Source organism: Gymnodraco acuticeps, unplaced genomic scaffold (assembly GCF_902827175.1).
Source record: "Gymnodraco acuticeps unplaced genomic scaffold, fGymAcu1.1, whole genome shotgun sequence".
Taxonomy (NCBI): Eukaryota; Metazoa; Chordata; class Actinopteri; order Perciformes; family Bathydraconidae; genus Gymnodraco; species Gymnodraco acuticeps.
In genome coordinates, this window is record NW_022992126.1 from 667,892 (window position 1) to 691,794 (window position 23,903).

A 23,903-nucleotide genomic window follows, 5' to 3' on the forward strand; every position below is an offset into this window, starting at 1 on the left:
CCAAATATAAGGTCCAAACGATGACAAATTACATTTATCAATGAACGAGCAGTTTTCAGTTACAGAGAATTCAGAAGAATAAGAATCGTTTTTTAAAATCTTCCATGCATATACAATAATTTTGTATTTTAATGCGACTCTGTAGCTCACACCAGGTATGAGTGTGCAATAGCTAAAACAAAATGAATATATGATAATACACAGAATATCAGTGACAATTTGAATGTCCTTCAACCACGTAAAGCTGCAGCAGCATCCACCGGTCTGCAGGTGTTGATCTCTTGGGCGTTATTCGTCAACTATCAAAGTTTTGGGATGGAAATTATTTTGGACCAATCACGGTCAGGCATCATACTCCAACAACCAATCACATTCCAGAATTGTAGTGAGGGTGTGTCCCAAAAAAGAGTGCGGTGCGGTGCGGTGCAACCTCCCTGCTGGCCGGCGAGAGTTTGGTTGAGAGGGTGCTGGATGGTGGGGGAGTACCACTGATGAGAGAGCGGGCGAAAGAAGTGACTAATTCAGCACGCATTTGGAGGACTATTACTTTAATCTACTGGATAACCACTGAACACCTGAGCAGGGTTTCTTCATCTACTGAGTGTGGTGAGTTCAGCAGAGACACGGGGCCTCAGCTCGTGGTAGTGAGGATGATAGTTGGTTAGCAACAGTAACCGTTAGCTAGCGGATTATTGTGCCATGACTTTTCAATGATGGAGGACCATCAGTTTTGCTAGTGTTAGCCGGGGCGCCGCACAACAAACGTGCTTTCTGTTTCACTCGGATATAGTGTTGAATTAACATGAGTGATGCAGGAATCTGTATTTAGACGTGTATTGTTTTAGAAGTTACCGTGAAACTGTGTGGTCATTGTCGGCTTGCTTTTATCCCCACCCAGACAGACGGCTTTGAGACACCCACACCCATGAAGGGATTGTGTCTCATCCCTAAAACTCTAATTTGCACAGGGATTATTTGCTTTTTGGGATTTTTGTTCACCTTGTTATTTATTAAACTCGTAAAAGCACCCATATAGGATCACGAGTTGTGTTTTGTTGGTGTTTATCAGAGCTGTCCTTGCAGGCATCATTTAAAGCGGGTAGGATATGGAGCACAGCACGCCAACTTTGAGCTAGCAAGCTAACCTAGCCGATGCAGCGGTGGGGCCCAGCCGGTTTATATCAATCCTTTAACAAACTATTTGCACAGTTTACGGCTGATTGACCCTCCTCTACTAAGATAACCAACCTGGGCGTGGTGTGCTTTATACTCCCCTGGCCCAGAGCTGAATAAGGGATGAAAGTAAGTGTTTTCCAAGTCAAAGTGAAGGGATGCAGTGACACTGCAGCCAGCAGACTCTCTGATCCCCTGTCCCTTGACCTGACCCAGATTCTGGTCTAATCAGCGCCTGCTTTAAGCATGGGACATGGTTGTAGGGTAAATAACTCATTTCAGCATTCATCAGCTGATGTTGTCTCAGTTAAGAAGCAAGCCGAAGTGGTGCTTTCAGTCAATGGGTAACATTCAGACATGCCATTGTATCAGCTGTTGAAGGCATCAAGTGCCAGGTTTGACTAAGGTACCCTCTTCTGTTATTTTTATAGCTCAGTTTGTGGAAGTGTATGCTATTATTATTGATGACTATTTTTAAAGATAAGTGCATGCCCTGTTAAAAGTCAGAATGCTCTTTATACTTACCACTCACATTAACGCCTTGTTTTTTGTTGCATAACAGAGTGACGGTTTGCCTTGGCTAAAATGGTGAGTGCATATGGGTTGGTTATGCACAGGGATGGATGTGTAAAGGCTTCTAATCTGCACGTGTCTGTGTGGGCCAAACAAGTCCTTCTAGAACAATTGCAAAGCCTTTAAGCTAAAGAAAGACTGCAAATTAATGCAACCTAAATAAAGAACACACACAATCACAATCCATTTTTATTTGGTTTAAAATCCTCTCATTTGATCTGTAGAAATATGTTTTCTTTACAAAAGACTACGATAACAGGTGCTTCCTCATGCTTATTCTGTCACTGTTTATAAGATGATTATTAAGAAGGCTATACATTAACTGCTGACAGATTGACATATTTAGTCATCCTTTCATTTTCTTCATCCAATGCACAATACACTTAGTGTTTATTAACATACAGGTACACAGTTGGGATGTCATATTTTTTAATTACCCAAATACCAGCAGTACTTTTATATAAGGTTAACCATCATTTCCCGTTGAGTGTTAACAGGAAATCAGCAACTACCATGAGTCACTTTGATAAGCTTTGACACTTGACATTTAATCAGACATGGCCTGAAATATACGTACTAACCTGGTTTTTCAAAATGTTCCCAAAGGTAAATAATGGACTAGCTTTTGAAAGCCTTACTTCTTTTGAAAGTAATATATATTTTGTTATTGGAAAGATTTTGTTCAAATGAAAAACTAGTGAGTTTTCTTGGAGCCAGCATTTAGCAGCTGTTAGAGAAGCTGCATCACCCTTTTTGCTTAACCATTAGCTTTAACATTCAGCTGTATAGAATGCAACTTGGTTGAGTAGATGTGTTATCTGAAATTGGATACATTTTAGTGGTAGGGCTACCACCATATGAAAGATAAACGATATAACAACATTTAAATCAACAATCCGAGATTTAGGTGTACCTGTTTTACAAAGTTATAAAGTGAACTGTGTGACAGTTAGCAGCTGCATGGATTTGTATTGTCACTTTTTTTCTGCTGACCAGACAAACATACTTTTTCTCCTTCCTACAGGTGGCATAGCGTGTTCTGCTCCTGGTTTCCAGCAGAGATGGCACAGAGGAGTGGGCAGGAGGACCCGGAGCGGTACCTCTTTGTGGACCGCGCCGTGGTCTACAACCCGGCTGCACAGGCCGACTGGACGGCCAAGAGGCTAGTATGGATCCCATCAGAACGCAACGGCTTCGAGGCAGCCAGTGTTCGCGAGGAGCGTGGAGATGAGGTGGTGGTGGAGCTGGCAGAGAATGGGAAGAAGGCGGTGGTCAACAAGGACGACATTCAGAAGATGAACCCGCCAAAGTTCAGCAAGGTGGAGGACATGGCCGAACTCACCTGCCTGAACGAAGCCTCCGTGCTTCACAACCTCAAAGACCGCTACTACTCTGGCCTCATCTATGTGAGTAACAACTTGAAAGTCTTTAAAAATGATTATGTTGAAAGTTTATTTGAAGAGATCATCACAAAAGGCACTTTCACACTGCGGTACTTTTCCCACAAAGGTTCATGTGAACTTAGTTCATGTGAACTCTTTTATCGCGTTCACACCAAAAAGAGCCGGTACTAAAATTAGTTCATGTGAACCTTTTTACCCCCTCGAAAGTCCCTGCTAGAGAGCGGGGACTTTCGAGCGGCTCTTTTGTGAGAAAAGAGCTATATTTCTGATTGGCTGGAAGCATTGCAAACCACGCCCCGCAAAACTCCCAAAAAGTTTTGTGAAGCCGCCATTTTATTATCCTCGCATTAGCATTATTAGCATTAGCCCAGCGCAGAAACGCAGAGAGACTAACTTATGGCAACACAAAATAAAACATGGGAGTGGTGGAGATGAGGAGGTGTCGGCGTTCTGGCGATTTACTCGGAAGGCTTCAGTAGAAGCTGCTGGGAGTCCCAGCAGCTTCTACTGAAGCCAGTCCCCAACTCCGGGGACTTCCGGCCGGGGACTCCGGGTGGCAGTATACGCCGTGAAGTGGTTTGCAGCCTGCCAGTAAGCCCAAAGCAGAAGAAGAACAAGTGACGTCAGCGGCTTCATTTGCCTAATCCACCCCCAGGGACTTTTTCCAGTGTGAACGCGATCTGTACTTAGTTCATGCGAACTAAAGAGTTCACATGAACTAAGTTCACATGAACCTTTGTGGGAAAAGTACCGCAGTGTGAAAGCGCCTAAAGAGTTGATGTAACAGTTCCATCCAAATGTCTGTTGGCCCTAGATATTAACTTTGTGATAAATATTGATTTTTTTGTCAGGCTTGATGTACTCTAAGTAACCTCATTACAATGTATTGGGAAGCAATTGGGTTTTATTGTAGTGCATTTTACCACATTAGTGCATTTATAGTCTAAAAATTGTGAGGAAGTAACCTTCAGTGTCTTTAAATAATCAATTGGTGTACATACCTTTTCCATAGCACTTCATACTTGAGTCTCTGCATTCAACAGACTAAGAAACACATTACCTTTAATGAACAAGCCATCATGTCCTACATAAGCTGCCGATTTCCCCTGTGATTATGACCCATTTAGTGGCATGCATTCCTGGAATAGCCCAGACACAGAGCTGGTGGGCCACCTGAGACCTGGGCAGGAGGCCGGGGCCGAAGGGGTTCACACTCAGAGGCCCGGTCACAAAGACAGAAATGAGCTTTGCTAAACTACAAGAATGACTCTGGACAGATTGTGAAAAGTATGGTTTGTTTCCATAGACAGCTGTAAAGCTGTTCAACTTACTTTGTAAATGGTTAGGAACAAGCAGTGGCAATTCCGCAACAACTTCATCTTCACCTGTTGCACTTGTCATTTCAACGTTAAAAACAATAAAACGGCATGAATTGCTTCGTCGCATCCATCTAGATCCTCTGTCTCGAGCGAGTTAACTAGCGGGCCGTCTAGAGTACCCTGGAACCGAGGGAAACTCTGAAAGAATACGCCCATTGGCTACAAATCAATATATGATTGGTTGATCAAACTGTCAGTCCAAACGTACGCTCTCATTCAGTGCAACGGCCAGGGCATTCTATCAAGGATATAGAATACCTTGGTTGAAGGATATTCTACCCAGAGACCCAGAACAAGATCTGATTGGTTGCTTTCTTTTCTAACACAAAACCTCTGAAATGCGTAGTACATGGTCCGAGAAGGACAAACAAATCAACGTAACACTGTAATATTACAGATCAACAACACAGATACGATTTTCCAGTGTTTCCCCTACCATTGTCTACCATTGGTCCGCTGCGCCCCGCCAACGGAGCCCCGCGCCCCCCCTGAAATTCAAGGTGTTGTTATGATCTCTGTAAGATCGCGGAAAAGGTAGGACCCAAATGCAGACTACAAAAACGGAAAAAGGTTTAGAAACACAAAGCGAGCTTTATTTATAAGCTGATAACAAAACATGGCATGGATCAAAACGGTAGCTCAGGAAAACAATAACACAAAAACTGACCGTGAGGAAGACCGGAGAGAAAAACATGAAACGTGACGTGAAGGGAGGACAACAAACAATGAACCGACGAGGAAACACAGGAAAAGACTAAATACAGGGAGGGGTAATCAAGGAACCAGAAACAGCTGGGTAAAGGAGGGAGAAACACAAGGGCAACAGGTGAACACAATCAGACAATCGGACACACCAGGGAAACTAACGACAGGGAGGAAAACACAGGGAAAAGGACCAGACAAGAAACAAGGAGGAAAATATGAAACAGGGAGAACAGAACAGCAAAACAAACCCAAACCTAGACATACAAAACTAAAAACGTGACATAACATAAGAATCGTGACAGGTGTTTCAAAAATAAAATAAAAATTCTAATTATTTTTTTATTATTAATTATTTTTTATTAATATATATATTAATAATATATCACCACATTGCAACTAATCTATATCTACTGTCACTTTTCACATTTAATATGTGCTCTTTTATTAAATAAACTAAACGCTTTCATTTTAAGTTGTGAGTTTAGTGTTTTTGACCCTAAGAAACACTGATGCATTAATCAATAACGATAATCCACAGCTCCTCTCTGCTCCAGAGGATTTAAAAAAAAAATATATATATATATATCCAAATTGTATATCATATTCTTGGGTGAATTCATTCAATTTATTAAGACAAGACTTTAAGAACCTCTAAATATTGCATATACCAGTGAAAATGGCACCTGAGAAATGACTTGACATGGATTGTTAAAATGTTTGCAGATTACCAATCATTTTACTCTTAGATACGTCTCATCATGGTCTGCTGCGTCTAATACATGGTGTCTTTTTATGAGCAGTATTGGTAAAGGAATGTGACAAACGGTTATCTATAAATAAATGGATTTATATATATAGATAATACATATTTGTTACAGTAATAATAATGGCTCAATCCAACATGAATCTAATACTCTCCTTTGATGCTTGAGATATTTGTTTCTGGTGCTCTGCTGTATTGTAGCTAAATATAACATTCAAGCACTATATAATTAATGTGGTGGGCTGGATGTTGTGACCAGGCAACGTGTGAGCTCTGTGGTCACTGTCTGCTTTGCTAGCTTGTATCTCCTTAAAGCAAGAGTTGTTTGCCACCATATTAAAACAAAGGCCTTACCATAACTACATCTTTGAGAAATGTTTGAGTTTTTTTAGACCAGGGGTGTCCAAACTCTTTTCACCGACGGCCACATACAGAAAAATATACGAAGGGCTTGGCCACTCACTAGAGGTATATTGCCTCATAAGTTCAGTTATAAGTTAGCAAAATCAATCAAATGTAGGTACATGATGCTTGTGAGTGTTGGCAGCTCATCCCTTAAAACAGAAGCTTCAGGTTGATTATAATAAGGAGAAATAGGAAGGGTGTATTTCAAGCTTGTAAATAAGTTATTGGGCTTTTTTCTTATCAACTAAGACATGTTGGAAAATGTTTCCAACTTTAATTGACTGAATTTAGTAGTAGTTTGGACACCCCTGTTTTAGACTTAGATGTAAAAAAAGAGGTTATCTCTTTGCAGACCTTGGTTCCAGAATTGTATTCTTCATGAGCTGAACTCTCCCTTCTTCCTACGCGAGCTGCAGCAGTGTAGACACAGGGTGTCTTAAAAAGTATTAAAAGTTGATCAATCAATTTAGCGGAAATTAAGGCTATTCAAAAGTATTAAAAAGTATTGAACGGCATTTTCCAAGGTATTACATTTTGTAGATTGTTTTCAATAAGTATATAAATTGTCCAAAGAGGTTGTATTGTAAAGTTTGCCTGAATGTAATCATTGCGTAGGTGTGTAGTGTGATTCTGTGCAGTTTATTTATGGCATCCCGTTGGATTTGAGGTCATCTGAACAGGACATCGCACGCTCACTGCTTGATGGCGCGCGAAGGCCCGTTTACGCCGGTTGTTAAACAACATCGTTTTGGGGAAATGCAAGTTTGCGTCCAAATGGTTGGAAGATAAGGAGGAAGGACAATCAATACTGTACATGTATATAGTAAATGTTAGGTAAAGTGTGTCGCCAATGTAACCGGTTAAAACTCAAAGTGGCGATGAGGTCTTAAAATGTATGGAAAGGATCTTAAAAAAGGTCTTAAAAGGTATTACATTTGACTTCAGGATTCCTGCATGTACCCTGAGACATCAAGTTCAGTTTTTATTTATTCGACTGAAAATAAAGAACATCTTTGTATTCAACAGTAGTTTTTAGGGCTTTTAAGGGGAAAGAGTGACTCCAGCCCCATCTCTTAGCTCAGGGAGGCCCATGCTGAGTCACACTGTAACCACACTGCCTTAACAGAGTTCTTTGTGTTCACTGATAAACAACAGCTGTCTGCTCAAATAACTGCATTTTTCTTTTTCAGTGGGTTTTTTCTGGAAACCGGTGCTTAATCAACAGCTAATCCATGTCATCTTTAAATGTCTCTGCTGTTCTACAGGGTTACCGACATCTCTTTCCTCTGGTTCAGTTTAAATGCTGAGTAATTCCTCATGCTGCTAAATTACCCTTTTTTTAATTTCTCCTCAAAACCAAAGTCCCCAAGTGTGAAGCGAATGAACTAGGACTTTTAAGGGATTTGAGTTTTATGCATGCCAGATTTCTGTCTATAATTTATTTGAGCATTACTCACTCTGCATGTTTTCCTGTCCTGCTTTTGAGTATTGTGTGACCTTTTAAGACAGACCAGCATAGCACAGCGCTGACATTACTTCCATCGGCTCAGCAGGCAGGTAATCATCATGCTTCAAACTAGTGGGCAATAAATCATAAAACAGGAAAAACATTTAAAAACGACTTTATGGACTTAGGAAATGAGCTCAAAATGTTTAATTCATTGAACGTTTGATGGATATACTATTTCATACCTGGCTTTGCTGATTGATTGAACAATTACGATGCAAGCCAGTGGCGGAGGATAAAGGAGGACGGAGTATACGGTAGTAATGATGTCACTGTGATGTATTATTGAATGCCTATATGCTCATCCTTTGTTGCATTGATGGAGCAGAGTGTTCAGCCTGAAGATGATGGTTGGCCGCTGCAGGCTGAGAGCTTTATGTGGAGACATCATGTTTGCCTTCATCGACCGGCTGTCTCTCTATTCATAGAGCCTACATCTTACTGGAGCATGGGGTTCCAGTGTGATCTGAAATATACTTGGGGGATTGGTGGTAGCGGGGGTGGGGGGTTTGAGGTGACGTGCCTTTGTGACGTGCAACAACATTAACATTAACCTTTCTGTTGGTCGCTTGTTAGCAGACCCTTCACGCGATGGCAGAGCGAACAGGTACAGGCAGGGCCCATAGTGATAGCCCTATAGTTTATTTTTTATTTTGGAGTTAAATGCATCAATCTGGTGCACTTTGAGGGGAAAATAAAGAGACTAGATCTGTGGAAACACCTATATCAGGAGTCACCAACTACATTTGTCCAAGGGCCAAAGTTAATCCAAGAGACACTTTCGGGGCCAGAGATTTTTATATATATACAGTTGCAAGAAAAAGTATGTGAACCCTTTGGATTCTCCACACATAGAGTTGTGTGTTCCTTCCAAACAACTCAACTTTGGTTTCATCTGTCCACAGAATATTTTGCCAGTAGTGCTGTGGAACATCCAGGTGCTCTTTTGCAAACTTCAAACGTGCAGCAATGTTTTTTCTAGACAGCAGTGGCTTCCTCCGTGGTGTCCTCCCATGAACTCCATTCTTGTTCAGTGTTTTACGTATCGTAGATTCGTCAACAGAGATGTTAGCATGTGCCAGAGATTTCTTTAGGTCTCTAGCTGACACTCTAGGATTCTTCTTCACCTCATTGAGCATTCTGCGCTGTGCTCTTGCAGTCATCTTTACAGGACGGCCACTCCTAGGGAGAGTAGCAACAGTGCTGAACTTTCTCCATTTATCGACAATTTGTCTTACCGTGGACTGATGAACATCAAGGCTTTTAGAGATACTTTTGTAACCCTTTCCAGCTTTATGCAAGTCAACCATTCTTAATCGTAGGTCTTCTGAGAGCTCTTTTGTGCGAGGCATGGTTCACATCTGGCAATGCTTCTTAAGAATAGCAAATTCAAAACTGGTGTGTATTTTTTATAGGGCAGGGCAGCTTTAACCAACACCTCCAATCCCGTCTCATTGATTGGACTCCAGGTTGGCTGACTCCTGACTCCAATTAGCTCTTGAAAAAGTCTTTAGCCTAGGGGTTCACATACTTTTTCCACCCTGCACTGTGAATGTTTACATGGTGTGTTCAATAAAAACATGAAAACATATAATTGTTTGTGTGGTATTAGTTTAAGCAGCAGTAAAATATATATATATTTATATATATATAATTGATTAATATGTTCACTTTATTGAAAAATGTATCCTTTTTTTTATAATCCTGTATCCGGGGTAATACATCTGAAAGCAGTCCTGATTGGCAGGGAAAGGAATCAACTTTTGTATTAATACCGTGTCCTGATTGGTGGGAAACAGTTGCAGGATATAAGAAAATGGTTTGCCTGGCACGCAAACATTTCACTGTCAAAGAGCCTCAAGCAGATAAATACGCATTCATCATGCCATCGTTCAATAAGGCTACACCTGTTTGCCTTTTCTGCAATTAAACGGTCCCTGTTGCAAAAGAGTACAACCTCAGGCGTCATCATATCACAAAGCATGCAACTTTCTCACTTTTTTTATTATTTTTTTTTTTTACGCCACTGTCACCCCGCCGTGCGGGCCGGATGAGAATGTCTGGCGGGCCTGATGTGGCCCGCGGGCCGCCAGTTGATGGTCACTGACCTCTATGAAACAGAACTGTTTACATTTCAATAATCATAAAATCATGGCCATAACCAATAACATACCATAATATCCAATATAAAAAACACTGAAACTTGTTTATTTATTTATTTTTGGTTCATTTATAGTTGTGAGTGTGTCTGTGCTCCTGAACCAGCCTCTCCTATCTCCCTCCTCTCCCTCCTCTCCCCCTGCTCCTCTTTGAGGCAGCAGCAAAGACTAATGTTAGCTCTCAACAAGTTTTAAAAGTGTATCTTACCTTTTTTCACCTAGTTCACTTTTTATGCATGCATATTTTAATGGAATGGAAATATGTGTTTACATAAATGGTGACCAAACTGTTTGAGACCCACTGAGAACTTAGACTAAGTTAACTATCTAAACACTCAGAGAGTCCTTTACCTAACCTGAGCTGAGGTTATCCCGAGCTTGAATGACACACAGAGACCAATCGAGGGCTTTGATGTGATCTGTATGACAGTGGCCATGTCGGCAGGCCACATCATGTGGACAGCCAGTCACCCTGTGTGAGGCAGGCCACTTAACAGGCCAGGCCATCGGGAAACCTCCCGGTCCTCCTGATGTCCGGGCCTGGGTACTGGAGGCGTAGAGCGAGGGATCATTGTCCACAAGTTAAGCGATCGCAGATGGCGTCGGGGTCACGACGATACAAAAAAATTAAAACCCAAATGGGTCGCGGCCCGTCCAAGTAAAGTCTATGTGTGGGAAACCCTGGGTCTCTTCATTCACAACTGAAACCTGGACAGAAGATTCTCCTGAATGTCTTTTATAAAGAAATAGACCTTCAATGATACTTTCATTTCATTCACATGGGCTCTTCAGAAACCCTTTCGGTAACGTTATATTTACAGTCTATTGTTTATACATTCTCACACTATGTTTAGCACATTTATTTTTTTACTGCATCATGTTATTAGTTGCATTTTGTCGTGTAGGATCAACTCTCTCAGCTGTTTGAATAAGGCTCCTTTTGTAGGTAGTCAGCAAAGAACATAGTGATGATAGGTTTGTCATTTTAATCAAGTGCTGTTGAGTGAAATAAAGAGAACCAAACTTCATATTGTGTCCAGGCAATAATGGAATATGGTGAGGCAAATAGAATTCATATTTCCCTAGAAAGTCGGCATAGACATGATTTTCAGTGTTTAAGAACATGGTACAGCCCAGTTAGCCCACTAAGTTCTGAATGGAGGGCACTGATTCATGCAATAGCAGAAGAAAATGTTTCCCCTTTTCCCATTGAGAGAGGCCCTGTTGCTAAGCACTGCTTGGTTCCCAGACATTTATCTGGACATTTCCAGAGGGATGGGAACCCTTTCAACAATTTCAGAGTCCTCTTCACATTGTCTGAGTTGTCGGTTTAGGACTTTGTTGACTAGCTCTTCAAACCCATCTATTTGGTCAAAATATGCAGCTGCATTATCTCTGAGATGCATATGTAGTAGTTGATATCCTCACGTCTTCAGTAACTGTAAATAAAGTATTTCAAATTAAAGGTAGGCATCGTCCAGAAACAATTTCCTCTGATATGACAGTCCAGTCATTTTGTCCAGTGAATGAGTGAGTACTTTAAAAAAATAGTTTTTAAGGAAACACAATTGTACCATTAGGTGGAACAAATATATACACATAAATCAGTGACTGCAGTGCATTGACAATCTGGCAAAACAAGTTTGAACATTTCTGCATATCAGATATTGGCAAAAATCTGATATTGTTCAGCGGCCTAAACTGACTATATCGATTGTTTGAGTCAAAGTCTGCATTTTGAGAAAGGAATGAATCACAACTAGCTGGCTGGCTGGTTTGTTGTTTTGCCTGGTTGTGTAGGTGTCCAACTGCTTGCCCTCAGACTCCCACTAATCCCTCAAATACCCCCGGGGTCCCCCGCCAAGGACAGCCAGCTGAGTCCCGCTGCTCCCCTCTGCATGTGGCCCATGCTGGGTCAGGAGTGCTGATCTGTCTGCCTGGCGCTGCGCCCATCAGAAGGGGCCTGGGAAGGGGTAATTATTGCGAGGGGCCTATAGTACATCCTGAGTTGCATGGGGTATATTTTTAAAGGCAATTGCAGTTAGCAAGGTGTGAGTATTGGCCTCAGTTATGTTTCAAAGTGTTGCTGCTGGCGAGTTCAGAATAACAACATCTTTGTGTGGCCAGGTTGAGGCACAGAGCTGTGTCTAAAGCATCTGTGCACACGGAAGAGGAGCGCAGGGGGATTTTGAAGGCCATCTGGTGACATAAACCACACACACACGAACCACATGACCAACACCAGCACACCAGTGTGTTACCGTAATATATGCACATCCGAGAGCTCTTATGTCAGCACTTTCGGGCTCTTGCTAGCAGCGTTTGTATTTCATTAAAATCTGTATTTGAATACTACAATATTACAAAATGAATAATGTTTAGCCTCTGGTTAGCCAAACATTTCTTTTGTATGTGAGTAGAATAATATCCTACAATTTATAATATATTTAAATATAACCGATATAACTTATGCCATAATAAACAATGTATATATTAAGTGATAATATTGAATTATGGCCCAGCTGGAGTTGCAGTAACATCACAATGCAATTTCAGGCTCCCCAGTATCAGACGGCAGATATGTGTTGTGTATGTGTGATGGTGCGGTGTGACCCTCCAACCTGGCAACGGTTGTGATGTGTTTGTCAGTGTGTTTCTCTCACTTAGACACACACACACACACACACAGACAAAATCCCCTCACTCAGCATGCTTTGGTCATGTCACCATTGTTCCAGCTCAACAACTGGGTTACAGGCCCGGGGCCCCTGCAGCCCACCGGCCGTCACAGACAACATCATTTACAGAATGTGGCTTTGCAGCACAGCTAAACAAAAAGATCCGAAAGGTGAAAAAAGGGGAGGCACACAACGTATAGGAGTAAAAGGTCATTAACGTTGCATCAACTAATGTTTAATGCAACTAATTAGAGAAGACGTTATTTAAATCTAAACTTTAAAGCATGATTATCAATGGATAGATGGGTGCTCCTCATCCACCATTAAACATTTGTATTGTTATGCTGTGTCAAGATGTCTAATCCCAGTCACTGATGTGTGACTCAAACAGCCATAATCCGGCAGTGTCTGCTGTGTACCCGCTGCACTCTTGAGTTCATGGAGATCACCAGCAGCAGACATGTCAGGGATTAACCCCGTCCTCTCCTGTCTGCCTGTCTGCCTGTATGTCTCCCTGCATTATTCAACTGAGGAACCCTTCCACTTGTTAGTAAAATCACCCCCTTTTGAATCGGATTTCTGTAGTCAGTCAAAGAAAGTCAGTGTAAACTTGCAGTCACTTTAATGTAGAGAAAAAGGAGATGGTGATTAGCCTCATATGAGAAGAATAAGTGAGCGGATACTTGGCAGTGTGCCAGCTAGCTGTAGTGTTGCATCGTTTTCTGGCATGATCTGTGAATTCATAATCTGCACGACACAATGGGCATCATCGTCGGGAAATGTTCACGTGGCTTTAGTAAGACATTTAGCATTCTGTATTTTTAAAATAGTTTTGGATCATCACAAACCACTGCTATAGAGCAGAACAGGTAGCCATTCATTTGGTAGACAATTTGAAGTTGCACCTACTCACGAAACATTTAACATGTTCAGGATATAGACGTTAAGGACAAAGTATTAAAATGTTCTTGAATGAGGCCTTTTTGTTTTGGTGCGGACAGGACACATTTTAATATAGCAATTAAATTAGGACTGAAAAAACATTGTTAGGGTAATGAATACAAATATAATTCTACAGGTATTGTAAAATAGTATCTGTGAGCTAATGATGATGGGAGGGTTGCTGTGTGATGAATGAACTTTTAATCATGTTTTCCTCACTGTTTATAGACATACTCTGGTCTCTTCTGTGTGGTCATCAATCCCTACAAAAACCTGCCCATCTACTCAGAGAACATCATTGAGATGTACAGGGGCAAGAAGAGGCACGAAATGCCCCCTCACATCTACGCCATCTCAGAGTCTGCGTACAGATGCATGTTACAAGGTAAGTGTTGCCTTACCTCAAAATGCCCTTAAATGTCAATGTATGGACTTTAATTTGTTTCTGTTAAAAGCTAGCTGAGCACCTGCATCACCTTTAAAAGGTCACACCCACTCAACTTATTTTATATGTGAAAAGAGGCATAATGTGATTATCTCTCTTGCCAAGTGATTTCAATGCCACCTGAAATGTCTCAGCCAACATTCAAGGATGTGCTTTGTTTGCTTTGTATTAAAGGCTGATATATCTGCGTGGGCTACCTGTGCCCAGGTATCAAAGTTGTTTGTCCAAAATATAAAAGTTTGTTCTTGCTCTGTGAAGTTCTGTCTTCTCAGATGTTGTTCTCAAATGCTCCACATCAAGTTTGTGATTTTGCGGGTCATTTCAGGAATGCCCTGTTGTGAAAAGGGCAATAAATTATGTTTGAAAAATCTAAGCATGTTAATTTCACCTACTGCACACAAGCTGACAGTTCAAAAATGAAACAAACTAAATAAAGCTACAATGTTTAAAATCATAATTCAATTCAGGCTTTGCAGATGGGCATTAATACAGTCATTTTCAACCCACTATCTCTTGTTTTTCCACACAAATATGACTAGTGGCTTAGTGCTGACTTTCAAAATGTTTGCATATCTTTCCCAGTGCATCTGTGGCTTTTAGGCTGCCTGAGTTGTCGCGTTGATATGATTTTAACCTTTTGAACATTTAGAAAGAAACACAATCCTGTAAGTGAAGGCCGTCCACTCAAAGATCCCTGCCTGGTCGTTGGCGAGTTTCCAGGCTCTATGAGCAGTGACTGACTGGGATCAGACCAGCGAGAACAGAGAGGGTGACCCCATTGTGCTCAACAATAAGTCCTTTGTGTGGATGTGAGGGCCGACCAGTGGGGGTGGTGACAAACTGGACAGTCCCGTCAGTCCTATTCGGCTTTGCTTTCCCCGTGTTGGTACACAGAAGCAAGTTTCGGCCATGTCAACAAGTAGCTTGATGATTGCTTCCCCCTCTTTAAACTCTTTTAAACAACTCTTTACAAGTGAGAATCGCAAGACATTAATTTACTACATACCTACTTCCCCATTTTTACCACAAATATTCAGTTTATAAAAATAGTTTTCCTGTATTTGTAGTAGGGCTGGGCGATTTTTTCGGTTTTAACGATTAATTTGCATTTTTACTTTCCTACGGTTTGTGAAATGGCTGAACCGAAAAATCGCGATTTAAAAACATTTCTAGACTCCGCAGATTTGTTTTGCTTTAAGGGACTCCGTAGTAGCTTACTCTCTCACTTTCCAGAACGCGCACAAAACTCAGCCACATTGCCTGTGACTACCCGATCTGCAGCTCTGTGTACACATATATCACTTAAATTATTCAATACATCCTTTGTACTGAAGTATTCAAGAGTAAATAAAGTTTAATATAAATGATTTGCTGTGGCCAATGGTTTTCATTGCATTTACAGACCCGTGTAAATCTCTGATACCACCCAATGAATGCATTGACTTGCTTGTAGAACTACGCTACACAAAACAGATAGCAACACCTATACAAACTATTTTTAAAAAAAAGGGGCTACTGTATCGACCTATATAAAGTATATCAATATTTTTTTTTTCTTCAAAATACCAAAAATATCTTGCATTTTAGCCATGTCTCATTTCGCTCCATTTGCTTTTTCCAGAGCTGTTTTTGCAGCGGGCTGATTCTGTGAGCTGCAGCTGACCACGCCCCCCTGCAGGAGAGGGGAGCGTGCTCTGAGATCAGCTGCTGGGCTGTCTGTAGAGGGGGAGGAAAAGAGATCTCCGTCCTCCGTGTTTTATTCTTATAGAAGTAAGAAGAGAAGTAATGGGGCAGAAACCCTCCTTTTTACGCAGCGGTCCAGACATAGACATCAAACAGCGACACATATTCAGTTGCCAGTTACTTTGGCATCAGGGCAGGGATATCTAGATACTTTCCAAGGTTTGCCATCATGAATTGTGCTACTTTTAAAGCAAGCAACGATGTTTTCAAATCTGTAATCAAAAAGCTCCTCAAAAACACTATCGAAGCAGTTCCTGCCGTTGCTACGTTAGTTCAAACAGTAACAACGGACTACTTTTCTTAGCGGATGCTTGTCAATTTAAATCAATACATAAAACTATTTTTTAAATCAATAAAATCATTTTCTAAATCCATAAAAGCATTTCAATTAATATTGGGAGTCATGTCGTTACTTTGTTGAGAATGTGGCCATGTGTAATAAGCGGGATGATGTGTACATTGCATAATGTGCCTTCATGCCGATCTAGATCCCTCCGCAAAAAAAACAAAAAAACGGCTCGTTCGCGGGCGAGAGCCGGCTCCCGTCGGTCACTTAAAAGAGCCTTGGTCTGGTTTGTTTAGAAAAAAACTGAAAAAAATCGAGGTTTAAATCGAAAATTGTCCATTAGTTAGAAAAAATCGTGATTTTATTTTTAGGCCAAATCGCCCAGCCCTAATTTGTAGTCTTTAGGCTTTGGTCTAATGATGACGTTGATTAAATGGAGTTATCTCTTCACAGCTGATGATGTTCTAGCACAGGAACAGTTTCAGTAGTTGCCTTGCTGTGGGTGTTGTTGAACTCTGCCAGCTCGTCGTTTCGTCCCGCTATTTTTTTTTTATCACCTCCTCTTTTCTTCACACCCTCTATTCTCTACACACCGCGTTTCTACATGGATGGACATAAACAGGTGGGGGCAGGGCGACCTGTCAATTACTAATGCGTTGAACATACTTCTGTTTTCTTAATTAAATAACCACAAGCTTCATTCCCCTCAAGACGCTGCATGTGTTTACTTTATGTCTTGGATTACTCAAGTGTGATTTGTGATTTTTAATGCACCACTACTCCAACCCTTTTTCAGTTGTGGTCGTTTCAGAATGAACAGTGTGGTTCAAAAGGAGGTTTGTAGGTTGGAGATTAGTGGAGGCCAGCTGCTGTTCAGCCCTGAGCATTTCAGCAACCTGGTTAATGTAATAACATCCAGCTGCACGGATTAGCACTGGTGTTGTTGTTTTTTTTACTCTTTTCTCCAAGTGGCCAATAAAGACTCTTGAAACCCAAATACTTAGGCTGATATTATCACAATTATTTGATATGCGACAAATTGTCTACTAAGGTTTCTGTAATTTTATAATACTGTGGTGTTAGGCATTTTCTGTAAAATCAATGAACAGTTCACGGATAAAAGAGCCAGAAAGGAATGGAAAAAACACCTCACTTATCAAGACTCTGAATACATTTGATGTCCAACAAATATTCAATACTGCTATAAATCAGTCCTACTATGATGATGCAGTTTAGTGCTTTTTCAATTGATCATTTTATTAATTATTCAATTTCTAGAAAACTGTCTTCATTTTCAACTTTTCTCTGTTTTATATCATTGTAAGTTGGATATGTTTGGGTTTTGGTGGGCAAAACAAGAATTTTAAATGTCGACCCGATCTCTCTTTTTATGACCATTATTTCACATTTTAATAAGATAAACAATAATTTGATAAAAGAAACAATTATCAACAGAATAATGAAACAAAAGATACTTACAGCTCTATTCTTGTACAATAAAATATATGAAAGTTATAATAATAATAGATTTAATTTGTTAGCGCGTTTACAGGTGCTCAAAGACGCTTTACAGATATAGTGAAGAGAAAAGAAAAGGAAGGAACAACAAATAAATATATAGTTAAAGTTAAATTCAAATAATACAAAAACAATCACACATTTAAAGCCAGATTGAAGAGGTGAGTCTTTGTGAGTTTTTTGAAGGTGTATAACTAACAGTGTATACATTGTCTGGCAAAAATGTTGACAAGCTTGCGTTGTCTCACATTATAGGTCACCATATTGCCCGGCCCATACCGTGCTATTACAGAATGTTTCATTAAATCACAGTGATGAATATCAGACTTTCACACATCATGTTTAGACTTTGCAGTGTCAGTTGCCATCTGAACAAGAAAGAACACTTGAGACGTATAATTTGTTGCCACTGATTTATGACCTTTGGAGTCAAACAGATTGGCTAATTGCATCTATAGCTGAAGGGTGTCTAAACCTCGCAGAGATCTGTTAATTACCTCAGCATTGGTGTGAAGCCAGTCAGAACTCATATGGGAGGTTAAATGAAGTGTTACCTAACAAAGACAGGGGCCGTTTCTCAATCGCGAGAAAACTGGCTTCCAAGCCAATATTTCAAGGATACTACGTCATCGAGTGCCGCCGAAGGACTGTTCCAATCTCCAGCATACTTGGAATTCCACAGAGGCCGCGTCCTTGGTTTGGGGGTAATTTCGAGGCTGCACATGGGTAGACTTCGCGTCCTTCAAATCCCCACAATGCTTTGCGCACGGACCAATTTCCCCAAATCTGTGGCGGAAAATGTAAGGCTCATATGAGGCACACCTGCACACTTGCTAGCCTGTTCCACTCTTCGTTTTCCGAATGCCAAGAAGGATTCTTGCCTAGCTTCTGAAGGAAGTGACTCGGAAGACATGTGCTACCAAGCAAGTATCCTCGCGATTGAGAAATGGCCAGGGTGTGTAAGCAGACCTCCAGAACCTTCTGCACATCTGTCATTGATTAGTGGTCCAGATACTTTACATAATTACCCTCGCTGCTCAGTCGAGGTGAACTCGCTGCCGTACATGAAGCTACATTTTATCATATCTGTTAATGTGTCGTAGGAAAATGCTGATGCTTTTAATAAAAAACGTGTCAAGGAACGGTCATGTATGCAGCTGCGATAGCTTCCAAGAGTGGACAGGCATCAGCACTGACAGTGTCCCTAGGTGGGGTTTTTATACAGGGGGTCTTTGTTTCAGTAGAAATGGTAAAAGACCACCTTCCTCAAGTGACTCCCCGGTGTCTAATCCAGGCGTTAGGTCGAGTCCAGCTAGAACCATCATAGCTCAGCGATGTTGTTACCAAAGCCCAGTTTTTTATTCCCCTCACGTCAAATGTATCATGTCAGCAGCATGGCTGATTTTGATATACGACGATTACATTTAGTGTTTAAAGAATGCAAGGCATGTGTCCATTAAGTTTTCAGTGATGTGCACAGTGTAATATATACTGTCAGGAATGTTTAATAAGCTAGCTAGGGAATGTTTTTAATGGCACAGCGTACACTGGCCCACCTGGCACGATTGAGGTCCATAGCAAACAGTAATGGCTTTGATGGCCTTTTGAACTGATGCCGGGCTCTTTTAACCTCAAACCTCCTCCTGGACAGACTGGAGCACACTAAGCACAAAGTACGTTTTGGCTATTCTCTTGAAAAAGTGATCCACTGCTGTAGTCAAGGAGCTGTGGATGAGGACAGGTTTACATTCACAGTTATTTTTCTTAAAGACATTTCTCTTTTTCCTTATAAAAACAACTGGAACAGAGTCTTTTGTGGACAGTGAAACCGCTCAGTCAGTAACTGAAGGAACACTCGTGTTTTCATTGTAAGAGATCTTCATAAAGCTCACAGCTGTATCATAAAATGACTGGCACAGTTAGCTGCTATTCCTTTATCTATTCCTTTATAGTGTTATTTTATAGCCCCTTTCAAATGCATTCTAAAAGGACAGGTGACAAAAAACTACGAGAAGAACACTAAATGTGATTCATTTTTCTTCTTCGTTCTGCCAAATTAAAAGACAGTCCCACTTTGTCTTTTCTTTAGTCCAATTAGGGACAGTAGTGTCTTAATTCCAGCTGAACACAAACGTTAAGCAAAATGCTTTCCTGACTGATTGAGGGAATTTTCTTGTTGCGATTGCCAGTTCAACTGATTCCCCTTTTCCTTGTTATTGCTCCTCCTCCTATTTAATGTTAAGATATGGGTCTATAATACCTTTTTTTGGTTGTCACCCAGAGTGACCGGATTGACTGGTCAATATAAGTTTTACTTGTGAAGTTCACCTGGTGGCTGTTTGTTTTCGTTTTTTTAAATCAACTAGTGGAAGGGAGACTGACCAGTAGTTCACGATATAGTGTTAGAATCTAAAGTAGATTTAGTTATGCTTTGTCTTTCTGTCACTATCTATATTAAATACAACATTACATGTCAACACTGAGCTCTTTTTGCCCCTAATGTAGATATTACTCACAGGTTTTCTTCATACATTTCTTTGCTTCAGTATTTCCATGAAAACCTTCAATTACATTTAAATCATTTTGTGAATGTTTTTCAAGCACAGCTATTCCCAGATTTCCTTACAGACTTTCCTTCTTAGAAAGGCTCCATATGGGAAACCTAAAACTTTGGATCTCCTTTGCATTTCTTTCCGTCTGGAAATCCTTGGCTTAAGCATCAGTCCCAGTTCTTCCCACACTAGAGGCCTTTAAAAAGCTAAAATGGATAGTTGGAAATGATTGATTGCTTTGGCTTTTAAAACCTTAATGGCAGATATTTCTGTGTCAAGGGTGAGTTCACTCCCTTTTTAACCAATATGAAATAGTATTCTCACATTTGAAAGGTGTAGTTAGATGAATGGCACGTACTGGTTCATCAATGCCACTTTAAGGTCCTTACACACCAAGCCGATTTCGGCCGTCGATAGATGTCTGGCCGTCAATGAGCGTCCTGTCGCCCTACTCAGATTGGTGTGTCCCGCTGTGCCGACACCTTCCGCCGCCGATTCAACATGTCAGGAGGCTGATGGTACAAGGCCGTCGGCTAAAGAAATCACTCTGATTGGCAGTTCAGCTTAGCGAATCAGTGCATGAGAAGCGAAACGGAAGTGAGGGACCCAAACAAACGATTAAGAAGGCAAATCTGAGATTTCCTTTAACTCCAGCTCTCGACACAGGTTCGGGAAAGCTCCATGAGCTTCTCGCTGTAGAGTGAAAATGGAACGCACACGCTATTTGTTGTTTGTTTATATCACGCAGTCTGTTCTTCTTCTCTCGGTTATCATGCAGTCTGTCTTCCGCCGCCTGTTGGTAAGGAGAGTTATTGCCACTCACGCATGCGCAGTTCGTATGTGCTACTTGGCCGTCGGCTGAAGTCTTTGCGGTGTGTTCCAGTGCGACTGTTGGCCAAGACGCAGGAGACGTGAGGCGACACAACAGTCGGGTCCGTCGGGACGTGTTCTTTGGTGTCAGTTTGGTGTGTAGGGGCCTTTAAACACAACTGTGGCCTTCTTTTATTAACCTGTTAAGCCCCATAGCCCCCCGAGCCTCTGAATTAGCACTAAGTGACAAAATGCTAATGCACTTAGCACAGAACTTACGGTAGAAATATGTTGTTTGTACATCGTTTCTGTACAAACAATGAAAGCTGAGAATCCACAGGTTACAATGGTATAAGTATCATCACTCGACGACCAAAACTCAGGGCAGCGAAGGCGAAACCAGACAACACACAACTTAGCTTTACGGGGCCAAAACGGCAAATACGTCGTACCTCTGCTGTTTTCTGATCAAAAGCATTAAAACACATAAAAACGCTGCTGAAGGTTAATCCAATGTCTCTGTGTCACTTGTGACATGATTACTGATAATCCATCATCATATTTATGGCAATATTCGTATTTCCGAGTGTGACGGAGCTTCCGGTTTTGGGCAAGCTGCGTGCGCATCACTCTCACTTTAGATGGATTTAGGAACCTCCCCTCAATTATATTGGCTCTAACGGTTAAAAAGAGGTGTGAATCACCAAAATCGACCACTGGGTTCCAGAGAAACGGCCCAAAATACCAAAATACACCCAAATGACCCCAGAAGTGTTTTTTTTCTTTCTAAACCTCTCTAAAAAGGTAAAATGTCCCTTGTTTTGCATCAATCTTGATACAGGGTACTTATTATATGTTATAGTTTGGATTCCTAAAGCTTTTAGTCTACTAACCCATCATTCAAGGTCGGTTTTCACTATCAGTAATGTTTTTTTTTGGACTCAAACTATAATTTAAATTGTTTTACTATGTTCAATCTGAATTTACTTTAAAATAAAAACATCTATATTAATTCTGACTTTTCTACATCCAACTCACAGGTTTATCATTACTTTGAGAAAAAAGATTATTCATTTACCCCTTTTAGAAGTGAAGTTATGGTCATTTGTTCTGGGAATGTCACTTTCGAGCCTGAGACCAGAAAAACAGGCTCGGGGCTTAACAGGTTAAGTTGTTAAAGCTCCTTTGGCACAATGTCATAAGTATAACTGCTCAAGGTGTTTGCTTTTCCATGCCAGGACACTAAAGACACCCAGAATTCTTCAGAATCAGCTATGCTTTAAGATTTCTGTTGTTGTAGTTTAGTTTTATGCCAATGCTCCTGCCCCATCCAAGTGTGCTTCATCGCAAATCCCATAATTGCCACATGGAGTACTTAACCAACATTATTTTAGTTGAAAATAAAATATAAATGATAGTCCAAGCATAGTAATGTATTTGGAGTGTCAAGTTTTATTTCTTTCCTCAGCCTTTAGCAGCCTTGGGTCATCGCTTGTTACGGCTAGATTTGCAGGATTGCCTTTTAGATCATCATTTGAAAGTGTATGCCATTAGAAATTCATGAGATGCAGTATTTGTTTGAAAGAAGACACATTGTAAAAACAATGGAATGTAGAAAATTACATTACGAACTAAGAGTCCTTTTTGCTTTAAGACATTACCCCTACCAAATAGGTAATGATTCTGTTGAGTCTTTTTGTCAGCAAGACTACATAAAAACTGATGACTTGGGTAATGGCTTAATAAAGCATTTATTGCTAAGAAAACATCATAATTAACATTATAGCTTTGTTGTCTTTGCAGACAGCACAGAGACAAAGCTCTATTTCCTCCTGGTAATGAGACAGCATCATGCTGCTCAGCGATTTGTCTTCATTACCCTGAACATTTAGCTCATGAGTTTTGCTATTTACATCTCTGTGGTTTCTTTGAACGTTTTTATCCCGCTGTGACATTTTAGTAACAGCTAGATTAGAGTGCAGGACTGGTTCCTGAGGTGAGTGTTTGCACTTCAAATACAGGCCTTAGCCATCAGTGGCAGACACTGGCCCAGGCCCAGCGAGCCACAGCCTCACAATGAGCTCACTGTCGAGAGCTGAGATCAGCTCCCTTTCTCCCCCCCTCTCTCCTTAGTGGGAGAAACACCACATGCAGAGCTGCTGTGTTTATGTCTAAGCCGCAAGACATCGTCACATTTTTCACTGTCACCAGTTTGTAAAGCCATTGACGAAAACCGTTTCAATCTAATGGCTACTTTTATCCAAATATATACTACATAGCTTGTGTCTTACTAAATGTCCATGTTTTTGTCCTTAAAAAGGTCTGAGTCAATATTTAAAATACTAAAATGTCTCAGCATTCTCTTAAAAAGAGATATTTTATATCCTGGGGCAAATCTTCACTAACTACCCAACATAATGGAGTCATGTGGAGTTGGCAAGAGCCTCGCTAATCATGCGAAACCCACAAAACAGTCCTTATGACCATTAAGTAATGTTACGGAAATAACAGCCCCTGTTAGTAGTTCTCATCTGCACAGACCCACAGTCGTCTGCCACTAATCAGCGCCTAACAGTCTGGAGCGAAGCAAGAGGTTTCACAATGACTGGATCACATCTTTCCACTGTCTGTGTCTGCGGCGAGTCTGATAAAGGAGAGCTTTCTGAGTGCCGTATGTTTCTGATTCAGATAGGGGTGTGAATGTAAGGATGGGTGAAAAGAGTCGGGGGCGAATGATGAATTGTGTTTGCATGTGTGCTTTAATGGCCGTCGTAGAGAGATCCTGAAGGTTCGGCATAGCTTTAGCAGTGTGTGAATGCATGTGTCCAATTCCCCTTGTTACAGTTCTTAACTGCAGGAAGT

The 23,903-nt window shown here is 40.9% G+C and overlaps 1 protein-coding gene across 5 annotated transcripts in view; it reads left to right on the forward strand.

Annotated features, from left to right (window-relative positions):
* Positions 1-425: 425 nt before the first annotated feature.
* The window catches only part of LOC117537959 (myosin-10), a 60,877-nt gene continuing 37,399 nt past the window's right edge, over positions 426-23,903 (forward strand). For all 5 annotated transcript variants that reach the window (XM_034203418.1, XM_034203422.1, XM_034203421.1 and 2 more), the window contains exons 1-3: positions 426-606; positions 2,771-3,152; positions 13,916-14,072. In XM_034203418.1, coding sequence (XP_034059309.1) covers positions 2,808-3,152; positions 13,916-14,072 — 502 coding nt within the window. In that variant the 5' untranslated portion in view covers positions 426-606; positions 2,771-2,807. The remainder of the gene's footprint in view (positions 607-2,770; positions 3,153-13,915; positions 14,073-23,903) is intronic.